Genomic DNA, 19,934 nt, shown 5'->3' on the forward strand with positions numbered 1-19,934 from the left:
AAAAAAAAAGGCCCCGCCACGACAACAAAAGGGGGGGTACGCTCTCCGTTAAGTGAAGGCAGAGCCCAAAATGAAGCTCCGTCCTGCCTCGGCCCTCCGGGAGGCAGAAGGAGACGCGTCGCGTCACGGTGTATTTCGACCTCCAGGATGAGAGGGAGGCAGCGGGGTTAAATGAGGCTAACGAGCAGAGGTTAAACGCAGCTAAATGTAGTTTACCACCTCCTAATTTGGGTGAGTTTCCTCTCTTCTCGAATGAGGTAAACAGGTCAGTTTGGGCGAGCTTCCTCACTTCTCGAATAAGGTAAACGGGTGAGTTTTCCTGTTTTTCCACCCGTGGCCGAGCGGCCGGGAAGCATCCAGCTTTCTTCTTGGTCCACAGGCAGCCCCCACTGCCATCTCCAGGCCGTCCAGCCCCCAGCCCTCGTTTCCTACAGCAAAACTTTCTTGTTCTCCTCACATTCCCGGTTCTCCTCCTCATACCGGCTCCAAACCACGTTTCCTAAGCCCTGCCGCGTTGCCCTCTGGCTCGCTCGCACTGCCCCGGCCTGCTCGGCTGGCGGCCAAGCGGTGCTGCCTGCCCTGGGGACGGCCAGGTACGGGCCACAACGTCCCACCCTCCCTTCCCGTGCTCAGGGCACCTGGCTGGGTCTGTCTTGCTCTTCCACGTGGCTGCTGGTCTTCGTGGACCGAGCACAAATCTGGTGTATTTGAGATTAGCGTGGCCTGCCATGTCAAGCCTCTCGACAGCTGAAACTGGACAACAAACCCAAAGGAGAAGGTAGTGTATAAATCAGATTCTCCTAGGAAACCAAGCTAAACATCAGGGACAACAGCAGAGCAAGTACTCTCTGCCCGTGCATTCTCTGTCTCTGGGATTTTTTTTTTGTGTTGTTATTTTTGGATTTTGGCAAGGCATTAAGGTTTAGACACGATGCTTATGTGGTATGTACTAACCAGTGGGTTACCAACCCCAGATGTTCACTGCGACTACTAAAAAAAACTACAGAACTCGAGCTCTTGCTGTTGGATGAGGCGGGAGGAGACTTCAATCTGCAGGTAGTGGTGGAAGCGCTCGGAGATGAGTATGCAGGCACTGGCACTCGGACCAAAGGTCCACCTGGCCTGCAGGCAGTCTGTGGTGCTCAAGGGAGGCTCCAGGTTCTTCAGGTCCGTGGACTCCATTCCTGAGAGTGGCCAATAAAGGGAAGGACTGCTCCTCCACTTCCTTTGTGGGCAAGGACAAATGCTGCTGCTCCTGCCTGGCGGGACAAATGGGAAAGGCAACGTACACAGCTCTGTAGGATGCCGTAGGGAGAGGCCATCACGCTATTGCTCCCAATCTCAGTCTCTCCTATTTACCACCGGGACAGGACTTTGCCCCTCCCAGAGGGATCCTAGCCTCTAGTATCTTCTACCATTTGCTTTTGAGACTCTCGGGGATCATTATAGCAGTTTCAGCCTGCTCTTGCCCCTGGCACTGCACTTTGCAGCCCTGGAGCCACCTCTCACCCATCTTCAAGAAAGCCTTTATTTTCTTTCTCTCTCGTATCTCAGATCAACCCCTTCCTTAATGACCTTGGATGGCTCCCTGTGCTCCAGTACTATGTCCTCTCTGGGTCCTCCCCTGATGTGGCTACACACACAGGTGGGTTGCAATAGCCAAGCACTTCTGTTAGGAATGGAGTATGGCAAAAGCAAGTAATGGGCCCACTACCCAGCCTTCCACTCAGGCTCCTTGTCCACAACATCAGAGGAAGCCAAAAGGTGTGTTTCCTGAGAAGGTCCAGCAGGTAGAGCTGGCTGTGGGTAGCCATGGGGCGGTGCAACCAGTATAACTCCCATCCTGGAGTTCCTAATGGAGAAGATCTCAGGAATGGCCCTGTCCACTCCTGTGCTGTAGGTCTGCTCGTCAGCACAAAGGTATGGACTGCCACAGTAGTCCATGAGAGGCACTTCAGTGTTTGGAGGAGAAAACTTTCTTAGCAAGCGTCAAGGTTTTTATTCTGCCCTGTAGCCTGGGGGAAGACAACGCTCTGCCGATGGGTTGCAATATGGGAGCCAATTTTTTCTTGGAGCCTCTTTCCACCTACCTCTTCCAAACCCATACAAACACCTAGCATAATAACCTGTGGCTCTGGGTGCTAAGCAAGTCATGGTGCCTGGGCTGCTTCTTGAGGGGCTTCTCTTTGACCCTAGCTTGGCTGCTAAAGCTCTAGCGTTACTTGCTGAGCTGCAAGTAACATTCCCTTCAAGATGTGATGCTCAGTGGGTAATCCCTGATGCCCATGAGGAGATGTGATTCCCTACGTGTTGTTCACCCCTCCATGAAGGGCAAAACCAACCCTGGCATTATGGAGAGGCAGTGTGCTGCTGGCATTCACAGTGGCGTGGCACGTCTCCAACCTGACAGTCAGACAGGCACTAGGATGACCACCTGAAGAGCAATTGGGAATCCATATGTTTGGTCAGCCCTCTGAATCCTTCAGCCCCTGTTCACTGAGGGTGCTGCTCTCTGCAGAAGACTTGTGTGAAGGGGCAGAAGAGGGGAAAAAGCACAGAAAATGGGACAGAAAGCTTCTACAACCCCCTTCCCACTCCTGGGACGGCACACAAGTATTCCCCCTCCCCCTTTCCTCCCACCTGACACAAGTGGAGCAGCTAAATCTGCATGTTTAAATTCCAGAGGTTGCAGACTGACTCCCACCTGTGCTACAGACTCTCCTACTCTGGATGGGAGACGGCACAACAGTGTTGCAGCAACTAATGCTGACTTAACTGTTAAGCGCAGTTGATAGCTGCATGGTGGGACAGGATGCACTTTGGCCACCTCACCAGAGGTATGTGGAGACGGATGACTCTTTTTCCTCAGGCCTGAAATGCTGGTGGTTGCTCAGGTCGGGACAGAATGCCTGCACCTGTCTGTCCCTGCAGAGAGGCCCTCCTAATCCCAGTAAACATCCACACACCAGCCAGGAACGTAGGAGTTTCCACCAGCAGGCATTTGTCTGCTTTTGGACGAGTTGGATTTCTTCAGCGCCTGGCACATTTACAATAATATTAATTTGACCCTCAAACATATACTTTGCAAAGAGAAAAAATTTGTTTACATGAAGAGTGCCAAGGAGCAGCATTTTTTCATGCCCCAACAGCTCCTCATGTTTTCTGTTTCTTTGTTCCTTATTACCTCAGGAAAAAATTCCTTAACATCTTATTTGTCTGACTGATGCTCGGAACAATGCTGGCATTTGCACAGATCTACAGTGAGTCCAAGTTCTCTTCCCTGGTCATTTACAGCTTACGATGGTTTACATATAATGAAAGTTATTTCCCCCCCATATAAAATACTTTGTCACTGTTTTTCTGTCCAGTCAGCCTGTTTGAAGAGATCCTTCCAAAACCCTCAGTAATGTCTGTCCCGAATAATTTGTGGTCCACAACTGCAGGTGGAACTAGTTCATACAAGTACACTTCTCTTAGGTGAGGCAACTGATTTCAAACCTATCCTTGCATTTCCAGCTTCTTTAAAGCAAAGATTTACTTGCTATCTTCAGTTGCTAGCTTAAATATTGCCCTCTAAAAGTCATTATAATGATAGCTATAACCGTGACTTCTTTCCTACATTACATGATATAAATAGCAATAACTCATCTAACTAATCTCAGCCTCTGGAAGCCAGTGGAAATTTTTCTATCGATCAGAGTCGGCTTGGGTCAAGCCCTACGCGGTGTTTTCTGACCCCTTGCCCTACTTATTCTCCATTTCTATTTCACATATGTATCTAACTCTTCAGATTGTTGCACTTTTTTTTTTCTCTCTGTTGAAGAGAAATCCTGATAAGGAGGTCCCAGAGGTCTTTAGCTTGTCATCACATCCCTTCATAGGCTGAATGTGTGCAGAACGCTTTAGGAAGAAGCAAAAGCTAAATATAGAATCATTTAAAGCCTACCCATTAAGGGCATGCCTACATGACACGAATGCAACTAGCTTAGGTACCGGGAGCGGTGTAGTCACGGAGCTAAGTATAACCGAAACAGAGGAGCTGGCTCACAAACTGTTCCCCCTCGCTCACATCCTGTCTCTCAGTGCCAAGTATCAGAGCCTTGGAGGAAGATATAAAAGCTCATAACAGACAGTTATATACTAACTTGCCCATAGGGTAACTTGCTTCCTGATTCAGCTCTTTAGCAGTCAGTTTATGGCCTGAAGCACGTAACACCGCTGCTTTTCTCTCTTACCCAGTGTTATTGCAGGTGTGCTTTTTATTCACATAAATTGGTAATAAAAGTGGCCTAGGCTGGTCAAAATGATGGGCAATAACCTCATGCAATAGTGACATATTACAACTAGCCTCAGCTGCCCTTGCAGATTTTAATAGAAGGTAAGGACTTGGACCTTTGGTCCAGAAAGACAAAGCATTAATCTTGCATTAATTAAGCCTATATTATATGGCAGTAATATCACTGCCCACCTTTTCCTTTTTGTGCCAGAAGTTACTTAATCTGCTGGTACATCATCTATTTATCCAGAAATAAAATCATCAGTTAATGAAACAAAGATGAGAATATTTATTTCTTGATTGGGCCAATCGTGATTTTAGGGAGAGAAGCAGAAAGGATTGTGCAAAGGATGCACCAAGAGCTACCCTTTGCTTTCACTGAAACACCGAGACTGACATGACTGAACTACAGGTGATTTCTAACGACACGTTGTACTGTCTCGGAGAAGACATCAGCAGTGTTGTATTGAAGGCACAGTCAGCAGACAACTGCTGCCTTTCGCTCTTGGCAGCTGCCAGTCCCTTCTCCCCACCAGGGGCAACCGCCTTTCTCCTTCTGGTGTCTTTTGTAATAAACATCCTTCTAAGACTGGATTTTCTTCTGCCTTTTTCAAACTCTTTTATATTACAGTGTCCTACAGAGCATCTTATTTCAAAGCACTGATGCTCACTAGGAAGTTAGCTAAGCTGCAGGCTGCCAGCGATCATGTTGGCATTGTGTGACGCTGGCACAGTGCTGGCCAGGACATTCCCAGTGTGGTAGGCATTGCTGTCACCGGATCAAACCCATTGCTTCAGAAGTCATGTAGCTCGGCTCCACCTTTTCCCTTCTGAACCCTCCGGGCCACCAAAACATAAATATCCAGTTTGCTTTTTCTCTTTGTAAACTATGTTAATCCTTGGAGGGATGTAGTGTGACACAAACACAAAGCTCAGTCCTGGGCAGAGCTGAGATGCAAATGACACCTTCTCCTCCTCTTGGGAAAACTCTGCAGGTTGTATGGAGGGGACACAAAGTCAGAAATGTCACCCACAGCTCTTGCAAGGTTTTGCATATCGCCCTTGCTTCTCTCCTCTGGAGCAGCACAAGCTTATTGTGATTACTGGCATATTTTACAAGGAAAATCCCAGGGAAAACTCAGCTCAGTCATGAACAGAGGCAAATGCCACCTGCATCTGGGCCCTAAATAGCCCAAGATGGTAGAAAATGAACAGCCTTTCCTTACAGATGCCATTGGTCCCTGTGCATTGGCCCCAAGAGAGAGGACCATCTTTTTACATCCAGGCAAAACAAAGGCAATTATATTCAGATCAGTAAAATTTCTCTGGGTAATAAACCAAAACATATTTTGGCCCTAAGGATTATTACCTGTAACTACCCAAAGGATAGCTAGCAATTTAAGAGCCAGGACAGCCTCAGACTTTCAGCAGCTCTATATAACACAGTGGGTTTTTTCCCCGATCGTTGTCTCACCCTGGCTGACTTGGAGGTCAAAAGCTGATTTAAGGCCTATGCTTCAAGGTGCGGAATTGTATCAGGAGATGATATGTGGAACACCGTATCAGACCTTGTGTCCTCCTGGATTAGGCCCAGGTGGGCAACTTCTTGTTCCGAAATGCTGGCTTCTCTATTCTGCTAGGAGCCCAAAGAGTTAAAGTTATTAACTGGCTGCAGAATAAAATGCATTAGGAATAAATATGCTTTAGGATAAACCTATTAAATGGATAAAAATGCCATTACCAGTAGTGAAATATGGTTGTGTGACCTTTTAAATAAATAAGCCTGCTATGCACCAAATTATGTCAGATAATAAGCTTTATACATGATAAAGTCATGCAGTAGGTCTCAATCTTCAGGCATTCAATGAAATATCGCTAGCCATAAAGGGCTTCTGAAATGTTACACTAAAGAAAATTGCTTCCAGCTATAAAAATTTAACTGTTAAAACAAATGTAGTTTCTCTCACAAAATCATATGCAACGCATTGGCAGCAAGAATGAAAGCTTGCTAGAAACAAACCTGAGGTATTCAAACTATTTTGCAAATACACAATGCTTCTTAAAATAACTCAGATTCCAGATAAATCTGGAATAACTTGATTGAAAGCAAAAGAGTTATAATCCAGTAACACCAGTGTAAGATCCAAATTATGTTCATAGGGTCTTAGAAATATGTTTGTGGGATATCTCAGGATACAAACATTGCAGTGGATGCAAACTAATCTACGCTTGTAGTTTTGGCACTGTACAAGCGGTGGAAATACTGACCTCTCTGGCTGTCCTGAATCTTGGGCCTGTGTTATGCCTCAGTGACTTGCCCAGATTACTCCTGACACAATGATATTCCTATTAAGGGACCATTCATATCTGATGTGATGGAAACAGAGCTGGATATTATCAGCCTCGTGAATAAAGGCAGACATGCATTTAGTCAGATTCAGCTGCCAGCTTCACGCGCAGCAAAAATGGCTCTGTACAGTAAGTCAGAGTAAGAACTTTCAGCTCTAAACCATTACAATTAAGAAGGAATGAAGCAAATTCTTTCATTCCTTCTAGTGATCATGAGCAAACCAACAAAACCTTCTGCTGAGGCACTTAAAATTTTATCAAAATCATCCTGGTCACTTCATCTGTTGTTACATGAACATCAGTGAATACATGCAACTCCCAGCTAGGGTCTCAGACACAGCTCCAAGGACTGAAAATACTCTTGGAACTCCCTGCCACAATCAATTATCTTCTCCAAAAGGTGATACTGGACATTAAGAAAAAGGAGCATTCCTGTTTCTTCTGTTTTTTTTTCTGAACTGGGAGAATGCAAACACTTTTTTTGAGGATAGAAAGGATCTTCTTAACCTCCAGCTACAAACACTGACAATTTTCACTAACGCTCAATCCAGTACAAACTTTTCCAGGAGGGGCACTGAAAGAGACATAGCAAAATTCAAGCACACAAAAGAAGCCAGCTTTGCCCCAGCTCCCAAAAAGCAAAAAGACCACTCTCTGAACCTTAGACATTTTAACTGCGAAGAGGCACATTCTCCACAACTAGTTTTAGTGGTTTTGCTAAACAGAGCAAGGTACGCCACGTTAAACACAACCTAAACGGGACCACTGCAAAGGAATGAGTGGCATTCTGAGGCTAGCAGTGAAATTTTATCTTCTCTTCCTGAACAACTGTAGCACAATGTCTAGAAACAAGTAATAGGTCTGTTCCTGGCAGGAGCTCAGCTGCATCCTGAAAATGCCTCCAGGCACTTGCCATTTTGTTTTATTGCAGTTCCTCAAAACTGGTCAATTGTAAGCATCAATCTTGCAGAGAAGGCACATTATCAGCGGTGAAGGACAACTGCTTGTTATATAATCCTGCCAAATCCTTGATACAGCAGTTCTCAGTGAACAACCGTCTTGCTCTGAGTCATCTGGAAAGTCTCTGGTTCAGTGAGCTTCCAGGAGCATCAACCATCACAACAGGTTCTATTTCCACTTCCCATTTCAAATTACAGGAGGCACCTATGAGTCAAGGCAATCATTTTCTCTTTATCTACTTTCAGATGCCATCCCGCGTACGGATCCAGCCCGCGTTCCTGCGGAGCCAGAAGCCCCGTGGGAGTTCCCAGCTAGCTCTGGATGTCACAGCTTGCAGTTGTCTGGGGTGGCTGTTGGCACACAGGTCCCACTGCAGTTACTGAGCAGGACAGTCCGAGGGCAACCACGGTGTGAGGGAATCCTTACCCCGCTCTTCAGAGAACTGGAGATGCGACATGTGGGGCTGGACTTGCTCTGTGCTCAGCAGCCTTTCTCCAAACACCCATCGCTGGTTCCTGTCAAAAGTGGATGCTGTGCCCATTAGACCTCTGGGCTGGCCCTGCACGGCCATTCATGTGGTGGGAGGCAGGCACTGCTGAATGCCATATCCCCGCTCCTGTCACCAGAGCCAGGGGCTTGATTAGCTCACACTTTTAAAATTTTTTTTCCCCTTTGAGGCAATGCCAAGTCTTAATCCGGTCCTCAGTCATGGATCTCAGCAGGACACATTACACTAGATCTATCTTTGAATTAGGAAGTTTCCCACCTCAGAGCTGGCCAGCTTAGACCTACTGCTCTCCCACCTCTCCTCCTCTCCACTGTGCCCGACAGACAGCTGGAGTCAGCTCTTCTGACAACAGTGTTGGCACGCAAAGCTGAGAAGCTCATTTTTCACAAACCCAAATGACTACAACTTTGGCAATCTCACTCCTATTGAACAACAACAACAACAACAACAAAAAGAACCGAGTCAGCAGCAAGCAGTAGCCTGTTGCACAGGGCTGTAATAAACCCAGGAGAAACAAGATGGGTCAGCTTGGGTTGGCCAGTAGGTGCCAAGAAAGCTGGTCCAGGGTTACCACTGCAGGGGCCAAAGGGGGGAAAGATGGAAGGTAATCACTTCCCTGCTTCTCCGTCTCACTCCTCTGCATATGACAAAATTGCTTCAGCCTTTACTACTATTACAAAGTTTCTATGAAAGGACCATAGAATTCAATATTCAAACTTAAATGCAATTCATATGATTTTAGGACAATTTGCAAAACCTGCAAAACCCATCAAGTTTCAGTATTCATTATGATCTGGACAGAATTTCAGTTCTGCATTCATTTCCACAGTCATAATTTGGCTAAAATAATTATTCAGGTTCAAAACAAATCTCTTATTTCCTTATTTTAAAATTATTTTTCTTAAAATAAATTAAAACTTCAGAATATTGCCAGAATGGCAAGATCGTTTATCAGAGAGGTATTTTAAAGTTTTCTGTTCTAAACAGATGGGACCATCACTGGAGAAAATAGAACTCATGTTTGCCACGTTTTCCATAGTTTTATGATTCTTGTATTTTTTATTAAACTAGCAAGTGAAAATAATAACCATAGTGGAGTTTTTTATTTAGCCTCAGGAGTCAGAACAGTGATTCAGTTGTTCACAGTGGGTTGTTTTCTTTTCTCCTTTTTTCCTTCTCAGCAATATAAATCATAAATCTAAGAACTGGGTTTCCAGTGTAACCCATTATAGCAATTAATTTATTTTGTGTTTCCCATGGATATGGTATAACTGTTGCTTTAAAATTGCTGTTTGGGTAAAACAGGGCCCAAAACCTAAACAGCAAGTATAATCTAAAACATGTATCACACATAAAGGGCAGCAATCATCTTCCCAGTACAAATCATTGGCGTTAACATGAAAAACTTAGTATCCCACTATCAGTTCATATTAGTTTTTAGTCTCCCTCTGTTAAGAATGGACAACCAGGCATCTATCAAAAATAAAACTACCTACACACTAGGATTGGGAACTAGATTCTCCAGATTTAATAGAACCAACCGAATCATGTATTTTGTATAAATAATGTATGTATTAATCTATTAAAAAAAAAATCAAGAATCCTTTTATTCCCACCTTTTTCTAAATTTATAAATATTTAAACTGGTTTATATATGTCCTTGACTTTTCTTGTGTAGCTGAATCTTACTTTGTGTCTTCTTCTGTTAAAAAGATTGTAAGCAGATGTTCTATGTTCTCCATCAACACCTGTAGCAATAACTTGTAAACAAAGTGAAAAAATGAAATTTTCTGTTTTAATTAAAAGCTTTACTATGACTTTGCTTAACTATGCATTGACAAAACTGCTTTCCAAATAGTTGCAAACAACATAGCAACTTGTAAGACAACATTTTTATACATAGCTCTGAATGAACTGAAAACACAAAGCTCAGAACACGTTCTTTATAAAGGTTGCGTAACTTGCTATCTAAACTCATCTGACTAATCACGAAACCCATGAGAGAGGCAGGTGGATCGTAACAGCAGATGAGTTGAAGGGCAGCGATTCTCATACAAGGAAAGGGTTCAAATAATTGCTTGTTAGTCACAGAAAAACAATGCTGGAAGAAAAATGTATGAATAAATGAATGAGCGAACACCAGACTAATGAGCTACTTCCTCCACTTGGCATATGAGCTCTCTGGGGATGGCGACTCATTTTCGTTACACACATGAACACAACGCAGAGCATAACAGGGTCTTGGTTTCTGCCTGCTGTTCCGGCTATTGACACGCAGCCTGGTGATGAGGCCTGGAAGATGGAGGGCTTGAGCGCTGGACCTGGTCCTTTCCCAGCCTACTGTTCACAGCACCAACGGAGAACGGTCCTTCTGCTCTGGGTTCGGGGAAGCGTGGCCGCTGCCCGGTCTGTCGGGGTTGCAGATTGACTCCGGAGACAGGGGCACGCGGAGCTAGCTGTGTGCTGAGGGGACTTGGGTCCAGCCAGGTTTATGCTGCGGGGACCGTGCCACGCAAACCTGGCCGATGAACCCTGGCTAGCTGCAGCCGGCTCCTCTGCAACACGTTCCTGTCACCGGGCAGCACCAGCGTACTAACAAGCCCCGCTGGAAGTCGGCTGACTTGTCCTCTTCTTTTTTCTTCTCCTTTTTTTCCTTCAATGCGCCTCTTGATTCTTGTGTTTCCAAGGGAACTTCTCAGCTTGCACATGGACAGTCAGCTCGGGCCCAGACGTCTGCCTCCACAGCCCTTTCGCAACAAGACACAGGCTGCGTAACCCCTAAGGAGCCAGCTAGGGTCCAACACGCGAACCAGCAAGGGTCTTTCTGAAGCCTGGTACCCGGAAGGCAACACAGGGAGACCTGAGCAGGCTCAGAAGGGGGCTACCTTCCCTCTGAGAGAGCAACCTCAGCCAGCATTGATCTTAAGAGAGTCAGGCTTAATTTAATCACTCATCTGCTCCCACTGAGCTCCCTGATCTCCAGGATACCCCAGCTCTCCGTTCCCCTGAATGATGGAGAGTTGACAGTATTTAATGAGATTAACTGTCATCTTCATTACATAAGAGCCTTTAATTACACGATATCATTGAACATCACTTGATACCAAAGAAAAGCATGCTTTCTTAAATTTCAGGCACTGACAAGGGGCCCAGAAGAACTGGGTTCCAATCCTGGCTTTGCCACAGGCCTCTTCTGGCATGTTAGGTAAGAGCAGAATAGCCACTGAATTAAAGGTTGTGTAAGCAGGCTCAGGCACTTCTTAACTTTAGGGAGCTAGACTTTGCAATCTAAACACTCTGTGTGTAATTATTAAACTGAGGCTGATTCAGAACCTTGACACATGAAGAGTACTACCCACAGGCTCTCCATCCTTTTACACAGCTTCACATTTCAAACAATTACTTGAAAAGGACTGGATCAAAAAGTTGGTGGTTGCTCAAAGCCCCAGAAAAGTGTCCAATTCAAATCCAAATTGCTTTTTTGTGGCTGAAGCAGTGTTTCCATCACTCTGAGTATTTTGGCTTGATACTCTCAGAACTAGACCTGTGTGTGCTGCAAAAGAAGAGAGCCATACAAGGGCAAAAAAGATGGTGGTTTTTCCCATCTTGGAGAGTGAGTAGATGAAAGAGTAGAAATCAGGCTCTATTTTTAGAGTCTAGCTTTTTAATTCATTAGCTGGACAGGGCTGTTCACATGCAGTCACTTTCCTCACTAGGTCAAGGCTAGCGAACAACTGCTGCATTACAAGGACAGAGATAAGTGAGCAAGTCAAACTGTTACTCTCCTCCATTGCCAATTAACTCCATTCTAAGACCCCCCCAAAATCACCAGTGACATTCAGTGACCTTCTGCTGCAAGGAAGGAGCAAACTGCCCCCTCCATCAGCATCTGTGCCTACCACAGGCAGCACACTGGTGTCCCTCACCCTGCAGCACACAGCTGCCTTGCAGAAACTCCCAATGCTTCGGAGACAATGTAAGGAAACAATTACACTTGCTGTTGATTAGCAAGTCTGTACTTTTCAACTTAGCTAGTGCTGCCAAGTAATGAGCACTTCTATTAGCTACGTGGGAAGGGAGTTTACTACTTGCTTATTTAAAGAACATGCTAAATCACACAATCTGTTTTTACACATCCCACCTCCCAGGAGGACAGTTAGTTTCTAAGAGGGGCTGAGTTACTTGCCAGGCCCTCACCTTCTACCAAAGGCTAAGCGGTTAGTTAATCTAGGCACAAAAGTGAAGTCCAGCCTAGTAAAAGCTTACAATCAACTATTTTCAACAGCACCTGATACCAGGCTGAAATAGGCTGGTACTGTACAGCCCCGTCTCTCTGCAGTTTAACTGTGGTACTCATTTTGTCTTGCCTAGGAACCAGACAGCTTTTTTAATTACATCTAAAACATGCCCGTTCAGACTGAGGAATAATCAGTCCTGCAAGCAGAGCCAAGCAGATGCCTTGGAAACAGATTACTGGATTCCTTCGTGTCTTAATAAACTTCACTAGTGAAATTCCTGATGCTTCCTCTTCCCTCCCCCTGCCCTCCTTCAGCTATAGCTTAGTATCCGCGTTTCAGGCAGACTTGGTGTACAAGGAGGGTTGAATTCAAGTAACAGCCTCTCACTAGGACCACAGTCTCAGATGACCGATTTTCACCAAACTCGTAAGGAACACAGACTTACAATCTGTTGACCTTGCACAACAGGTTCAAAAATCAAGTACGAAAAGCAGGTCACATAACCTCTCTCTAAGCCTGGTTTCCCAAGCTAACAACCCCAAAGAAAGAAGTTTTTCCTCAATGTTTTGTCTTTTAAAAATAGATTTTAATAAAGATCATTTGCCTTTCCTCTTCACACAAATACTGCACTGCCATTTCCCCTCCTTCCAACCCAAAACACTTTTTAAGAGTGCAAGACCCTTCTAGTGTGAGAAGATGCTAAGGCAATCTGATTTTCCAAAGACTTGGGATTAGCCATACATGCCCACAACTCTCCTTGAAGACACTACCATCTGCTTCAACTTCCTTAGCTAGTCTGATACATACCATGCCTTCTTAGATACACTTTCATCAGTAGCTTTCAATAAACTTTGGAGGGGACAGTATTTCCCTCTCCCTATTTTAAAGTTCAAAAAGCTACATAAAGGACCACGAGGGGAAACCTTAGGCAAGTCTCACTGAAGACAGCCCCCACATGCTAGAAGTTTTGAACCCTGGCAAAGGACACAGCATTAGTGCTGATGGCCCAGTCACCTGCTATCACCTTCCCCCATCAATGGCAAGGGTCCTAGACAGCTTAACAAAACCTGGTACAGCATAATCAAAGTTGGTACCTTAAAAGAAACTGACACATTGGCTATACTGGCACCACCTTAAGCCCTTAAATCTACAAAAGGCAAAGATCAGCCCCCTCTCTACAGTAACCCCCTCCATGCTCCAGGGAGGCCTCATTCACCAAATTTGCTCCTAGGAACTTCCTGTCCTACACCATCACAGGAGCTGCTTTCAAGGATACTAGTGATACTTCACAAGGTTAAAAAAAAAAATCTCCCTTCGTTAGAGCACCAGACAGCACTTTTTAAGAGAAGATTCCTTTTGAATTTTTTCTTGTTTGAGCCAAACAAAACATGTCATGAAAGGATTGCCTCCTTGAGCTGTTCGTCCTGGCTTGAAGAACACACTGCCAAAAAGTTTCTTCTTCAGACTACCATCCTCCTCTAAGAACTTAAACAGCAAAGTAAGTTCATTTCTCAGTTGAAGGGCAAAACTTGGGACATTTCAGTCCCAGCACTTTTTTTTTTTTTCCCAAATCTTTCCACATCCCATGTTGAAGCTCCAGGAAGACACAGCCACTTCTTGGGCCTTCTATCAATACCTTTTCCTATCACTATCCGATGGATGTTGTACGAAATCTGTGGAAGCTAGGATAGCCATGCAGCTAATTTACCAGAAGTTGCAGTTATTCTCCTCTCAGCGTTTACATGCAAGTTGACTTCATGCTGAAAGGTCACACTAATTTCACAAAATATAGCCTAAAATACATGCATCTATAACTGTCTGTCATCCAAATGTGATTATTTCTACCACCTAACCATGCAGAGTAAATCAAGAATGCAGCTCTTCAACATGACAGAAATGCTCTCTGCTCGGTATCAAAAGACAGATCCAAGAAACACTCTTTGCTGAAAAACAAACAGCCTGCAATCTTGCACAAATTAATACCTACTCTACAGTCAATATTTTATTATTCAACCTAAAACACTGTATGTATAGTTCTTTGTGAAGTGTCTGTATTTAAAATACTGTGCACTTTAATGATCAGAGCAAGCCTTACCTTTCTATTCTGTGCTTAGTTGATTTAGCCAACGTTTGCAGATAGCACAGGCTCAAGAGCTGGTTTCACACTGAAGACATACAAAAAAACAGAACTTGAAAAATAAAATTGCATTAGTATTTAATCACCTATAAAAAAAATAAACTAGCACTTTCAGTTTACATCTCATTGCACAAGATCAAAGCTGGCCTTCAGTCTAAGCACAGGAGACAGAGACCCTGACCTACAGACAGTGAAGAAGTATACTCAGACCAACAGAAAAAAGAACATGGACTAGCCATTAGGCTTTCAATTCACGCGGCACATGTCTTTTGAGTCTTATCAAAAGTGAAATCCACCACAGAACTCTATGCTTGGGGCCTACAATCTTCACAAATATCAAATTACATTTTCAAAAGCCTTTGAAAATATGGAAACAACTGAAATCCTGGAGAATTCTACACTTCTCCACATAAACCAAGAAGCAGCAGAAGCACTTGGTAAATTCAACAACCCGCATCAGCTTTATTAGATTGTTACATTTACAAGAATTAACGGTAACGGTGCAGTTGCAGGGTATTGCGTCTTCTCCAGGCAGCACGACGTGAGCCACCAATGGTGTGGTGGAATTTGTGGCCCTTGCCAAGACCACGACTCTTCCGCCCGGCTGACGTCAGCCCACGCATCTCTCTGTGCTTGTGGACGGGCTTGGTGATCCACTGGGTATCAGGGTTGCGCCTGATGGTCTTATGGAAGGGATCAATCAGGATCACTTCAAAAAACTTGTAAGTGGAATCTTCACCAACCCAATACGAGTTCAAGACTCTCAGAGCCCCACAATGACGGCCAGCACGTTCCTAGAGGAAAAAATAAATGCAAAAGGTTGTAAAGCCATGGATGCAGGGCACTATTCATGCAGAGAGGTACAAATAGCTCAAGATTTTGTAGGTGCTAGAAATTTCTATTTGCCCTGAGAGACCCTCTCTTCCTAAAAGAACTGGTCCCCTTCCAGTTGCAAAGATGCAAGAAAAAGTAATAGCTGAAAGGAATACTGTATTAAAAAAGAAAAAGAAAAAAAGGCTGTTTGGATTCCTACATGAAATGGGTTTTAAATAACGTAAGGAGGAAGGTGCTTGATTGACAAAAGAAAGAACTAGTTTGTACACACAAGCACCCAATCAGTAAATACAGAGTTAAAAACAATTGTAACATGAAGATGAAGAGCACAAACTGCACTTGGGGCCATGGAACAATCTTTTGTGGGAAGTTATGAAAGACTGATCAATTTACACATCCAAAACTACAGGGGAGAAAGACATTTCTGCAGAGAATAAGTCCATACTGATAGAAGAAAAGAAAGAGCTGATGTAACAAGTCTTTGTTCCACTGCTAGCATATTAGTGCTTGCTATTCCTACCCTCACTTGTGGTTGGAAAGAAGCAGTCTTAGTTTAGAAAACAAAACAAAGCAGAAAATAACAATTATGCAACTCCATCTGCCTCTCTCGTCAAGAATGCTCCTTATTTAAAAAACTGAAAGTGTGTTTAATCGTAGGACTTTATCATCACCGTGGGAAAGCATGAACCCATGGAGCCCACCCATCTTCTATCCCAGTGCAATCCCAACCTATTGCTAGTTTACTTGACTGTTTTCTGCATATGTAATAGAATTCTTTCAAGTCCTTGTTTTATTCTACCATGTGAGAGCAACACGTATGTTAAACATTAAAACACCAACCACCCCCAACCAGCTTCTATGTGCGGACAGTAGCTACAATCGAGGTTTTGTATTTCTATAATATTTCTGTCTAAAAAATGTAAGTCTTCCAGGAAAAAGTGTGTTAGAATCAGAAAATTTCAAACTAAAACTGAGGGCCCATGAGCTGTCACTACAAGTGAGCATGTGATTAGCCATCAGGTATCTGGGAACAGCATATACGAAGAGCATGCCATGAGCACTGAAAACACAGAACTGCATTTTTAATTTAAAATCATCTGTGTTTCTTTTAAATTAGCATGTCCCGTATACCGGGGTTTTTTTCCTCCTTTGAAAAACCCCCACCATATTCAACTTGCTGAAGTCACTTATGAATATTTTTGAAATCCTGGGAACAGAAAAAAAAAAAAAAAAAAAGTCTTCCGCTTCAAGATGGAAAGGCAATGAACAGTCTCCATTTTTTCACAATGTCTCTTTTTTGAGACTGCAGACTGGTATTAATTCTAACCCACTGAAAGAGTTTTTTCAAAAGGCGAGAACTACATCTCTTCAACACTACTACTGTGACGTTATGAAACTTAAAAGATCTCATCAAAGTTTCCGTTTTGAGTATTTCAGCGGGTAACAACATCTTGCCTAAAAACAAGTCAACCACGAATCTTTGTGCTTGTGAGGTACCAAAGTATTTTACAAAGAACCAGGTTGTCTCTGGCATGCTGCTTTCAGATCCTGTGACATAGCTAAGTACACTGTGCAGCACTGCTACCACACAAACAGGTGCTACAGACTTTAAGACAGGAACTCATCCATACTTTGTGAAAGGACCATTACCTAAAGTTGGTAATACATACAACATGGCAGGGAACACAGCGGTGGGATTTAGTGATGAGTGAAGTCAGACACCTTCGCATATTTGAATTTTTACTTCTCATGCCTAACCCTTTATTTTTACTGGGGTTTATACTAGTTGTATGTCTAATTTTCATTACAAATATTGTGGCATACTTTAGAAGTAAGCATACACTATGAACTTCAATAAACCACCTAAGTAGTACTTCCTCCAGACCCAATTTGTAAAGTCTGAACAGTTTTTTCATTTGTCTCAATACAGCTTTTCAAGACATTCTGGTGCTTTCCTGCCATCTGTATTCAAGATCTCTTACCCAACACATCAACAAAACTGTTGTTTGGGGCTTTTTTTTTTGTCTATAGACTAAAACCTTCCTACCGCCAAGTTTTGAGCAACAACCAGAATAGTCACCTCCGCTACAGACTGAAGACTCCGGGCAAACTTCAGCTGGTTAACACCATGATGCACAGGTTTACCATAGGTTGCACCTTTCGGAACTGGGCGTTTACGACCACCACGGCGAACACGGACACGGTAGATAACGTAACCTAAAAGAAATGGTGACTTAGGAACTTTAAGAATTCTGTCACGTAGCAAGTGCAGATCACAGCAATACAATTTTGATGCCCATACTGCATTTCCAAACCCCAAAACTTTACAGGAAATCCTGCAAAATTAGGTCACTATACCAATCTTCACCAAAATCTACAACTGGGGGTGGCTAGCACAAGACGTTTTTGTTATTTCCATTACAAGTGAGTAAGGGAAGTGATGTCCTGTCACAACTATTTTTCAGTTGCAAACCAGAGCTCATGGCACCTTTCCACTCTCCAGTTCCAAATACGCTAAGAACAGCTACAGCTATGTTGTAACACAAAAAACCCCACCCCAAAACACCTAACAAAACAACCACCCCAAACCTAAAATCCCATATTCTGGTCATAACATTCATAAAGCACTGAAGCACCAACCATCCACAAACCTTGCTGAAATCTGATCCCTGAAAAAGGAGGAAGCTAGACAAACTTCACAAACAGTAACAGAAACGTAGACTCTTAGTTTTTTATTTTCATAGTGAACAAACTGTTTCAAGGATTTGCTCAAGTTACAGATGGATGGCCACTTTCCCCAAGTTTCTTTCACTGAGCAGTAACTGTTTTCTCATGACAGTACAAACTACATCATCTTGCTTACTCAAGTGCACGCAGCTGTAATACAGTCAAAGTAACACATGACAAAATCTGGGCAGAGGAAGGACACCCCCCAAAACCTAGGATACTAAAAGCACTGGTCAGCTCTGCAGTAGTGACACAGCACAAGAACAAGAATTAAGGCCAAAGCCTGCTTGATCTCCATCTGCCAAAACAGCCACAGAAGGCGTGAACTCAAAACTCCATGAAGTAAGGTTTTGGGCGGTGGGCACTACTACCAATTTAACATAATATTATAAGTTTGTTTCACGCAAGACACTTCAGTTTCTTGTGGAATATTTAAGTTTCAGGTTTTGCTGCTCTACTATCACATAAGGAAGGAAGGAAGCTGACATAAAAACTTGGCCACGACATCACGAAGCACATGGACTTCACCTCTACGTCTCATTACCTTGCTTGGCCTTATATCCCAGCCTGCGAGCTTTGTCTGGTCTGGTTGGCCGGGGAGCTCGGTGCAAGGCAGACAGCTGGCGATACTGCCAACAGCGGACACGGAGGAGGAATCGCATCACATCCGACTGCTTTTTCCTCCATAGCTCCTGGATGTACTTGTAGGCACCCATGTTGGTCTACCTGCTGAATCGAGAAGTCAATGAAAAACGTGCACCAAGTCCGATTCCAAATTTGAACAGCTTTCAAAAGAGACACTGCATAAAACCATACACGTAACACCACTGAAACACAGGGTGCTCTCAAGCTTCTTTATACCACTGCCTCACCTGGTAACACGGCTCACACTTGGTGGCCCCCAACAGAACACACGGCAGTTACCATTCTTGGCAATTTTCTTCCTTTTCATATGTTCTCAAGTGCTGAACTCCTCAGCTGAGGAATTTTCAGACGTGTATGTCAGATACTACCCAAATCGATAGTTAACATCCGAAACCAGTTGTAAATATTAATCTAAAGAAGGATGTGACTGTGAGTGGAGTGGTATTCGTTCTTAACATGGTTTAATTACCCCTAAAAACCTTTGAGCTTTCACACACCTGCAGCAATTAGCAGATTTAAGTGAACTCCATCAAACCCCCACCCAAATCACCACCGGAAAAAGGCAGCTCATTTTATTTGCACAACCCCCCCCCCCAGTTCACGTGTGATTTTTCAAGTCTGCCCACCTACGGCCTAGCTCTCGCCACCCCCAGCTCCCCCTCCTCTACGATCGCATTGTGGCATAAAACACCACAAACCAACCGCAAACCCGGAGTCCAACCAGGACGTGCGGCCTGTAATCACCCTGCACCCGCTACGCTGCGGTGCGCGGTCCTCCGCTCACACCGGGCAACCCTGGGTCCGACCGAGTGTCCACCTCCCCTCCCCGCCCCACACCCCAGGCGCCCAGACCGCCCCGACGAGGCGCAGCCCACGGGCCCTCCACCGGCCCTCCCGGGGCCCGCGGCCCGCCCAGGCCGCGTTCCCGGCGGGCCGCAGAGGACCCCATGCCGCGGGAGCAGCCGCGCCCCGCCCCGCCCCGCTAGGGTGGCGGCGGACGGATGCGGCAGCGGGGCGAGCGGATGGCCGCCTCGGGCCCGGGATGGAACCAGATTGAGGGAAAGGCCGAGCACAGACAATCCCTCACCTGATGGCGCCCAGCACCGGAAAGGAAGAAGCCTGCTTCCCACAACCCCTTGCGGGGGCATCGCGCTTCCGGCGGCGGCAGCGGCGCCTCATGGGTAATGTAGTCCGGGGGTGGTGGTGGTGCGGGAGAGCCGGGCCGCCCTTCTCGCCCCGCCCCGCCCTGCCCGGCCCCCC

The 19,934-nt window shown here is 44.8% G+C and overlaps 1 protein-coding gene across 8 annotated transcripts; it reads right to left on the reverse strand.

The window, feature by feature from the left end:
- Positions 1-3,800: 3,800 nt before the first annotated feature.
- RPL15 (ribosomal protein L15) lies at positions 3,801-19,842 on the reverse strand. Of its 8 annotated transcripts, none has more exons than XM_010584362.1 (5): positions 19,762-19,842; positions 18,574-18,758; positions 17,383-17,519; positions 14,920-15,262; positions 3,801-3,830 (listed from the first exon to the last, which is right to left on the reverse strand). In XM_010584362.1, exons 2-4 carry the CDS (start codon positions 18,743-18,745, stop codon positions 14,957-14,959), a joined length of 615 nt encoding a protein of 204 aa, XP_010582664.1. In that variant the 5' UTR covers positions 18,746-18,758; positions 19,762-19,842; the 3' UTR covers positions 3,801-3,830; positions 14,920-14,956. The 8 variants fall into 8 exon arrangements, with proteins under 8 accessions (XP_010582664.1, XP_010582669.1, XP_010582663.1 ...); XM_010584367.1 differs by having other exon boundaries at positions 18,574-18,755; positions 19,762-19,819; XM_010584361.1 differs by lacking the exon at positions 3,801-3,830 and adding an exon at positions 14,594-14,649 and having other exon boundaries at positions 14,917-15,262.
- Between the last annotated feature and the right edge of the window lie 92 nt (positions 19,843-19,934).

Source organism: Haliaeetus leucocephalus, unplaced genomic scaffold (genome assembly GCF_000737465.1).
Source record: "Haliaeetus leucocephalus isolate CR32 unplaced genomic scaffold, Haliaeetus_leucocephalus-4.0 Scaffold973, whole genome shotgun sequence".
Taxonomy (NCBI): domain Eukaryota; kingdom Metazoa; phylum Chordata; class Aves; order Accipitriformes; family Accipitridae; genus Haliaeetus; species Haliaeetus leucocephalus.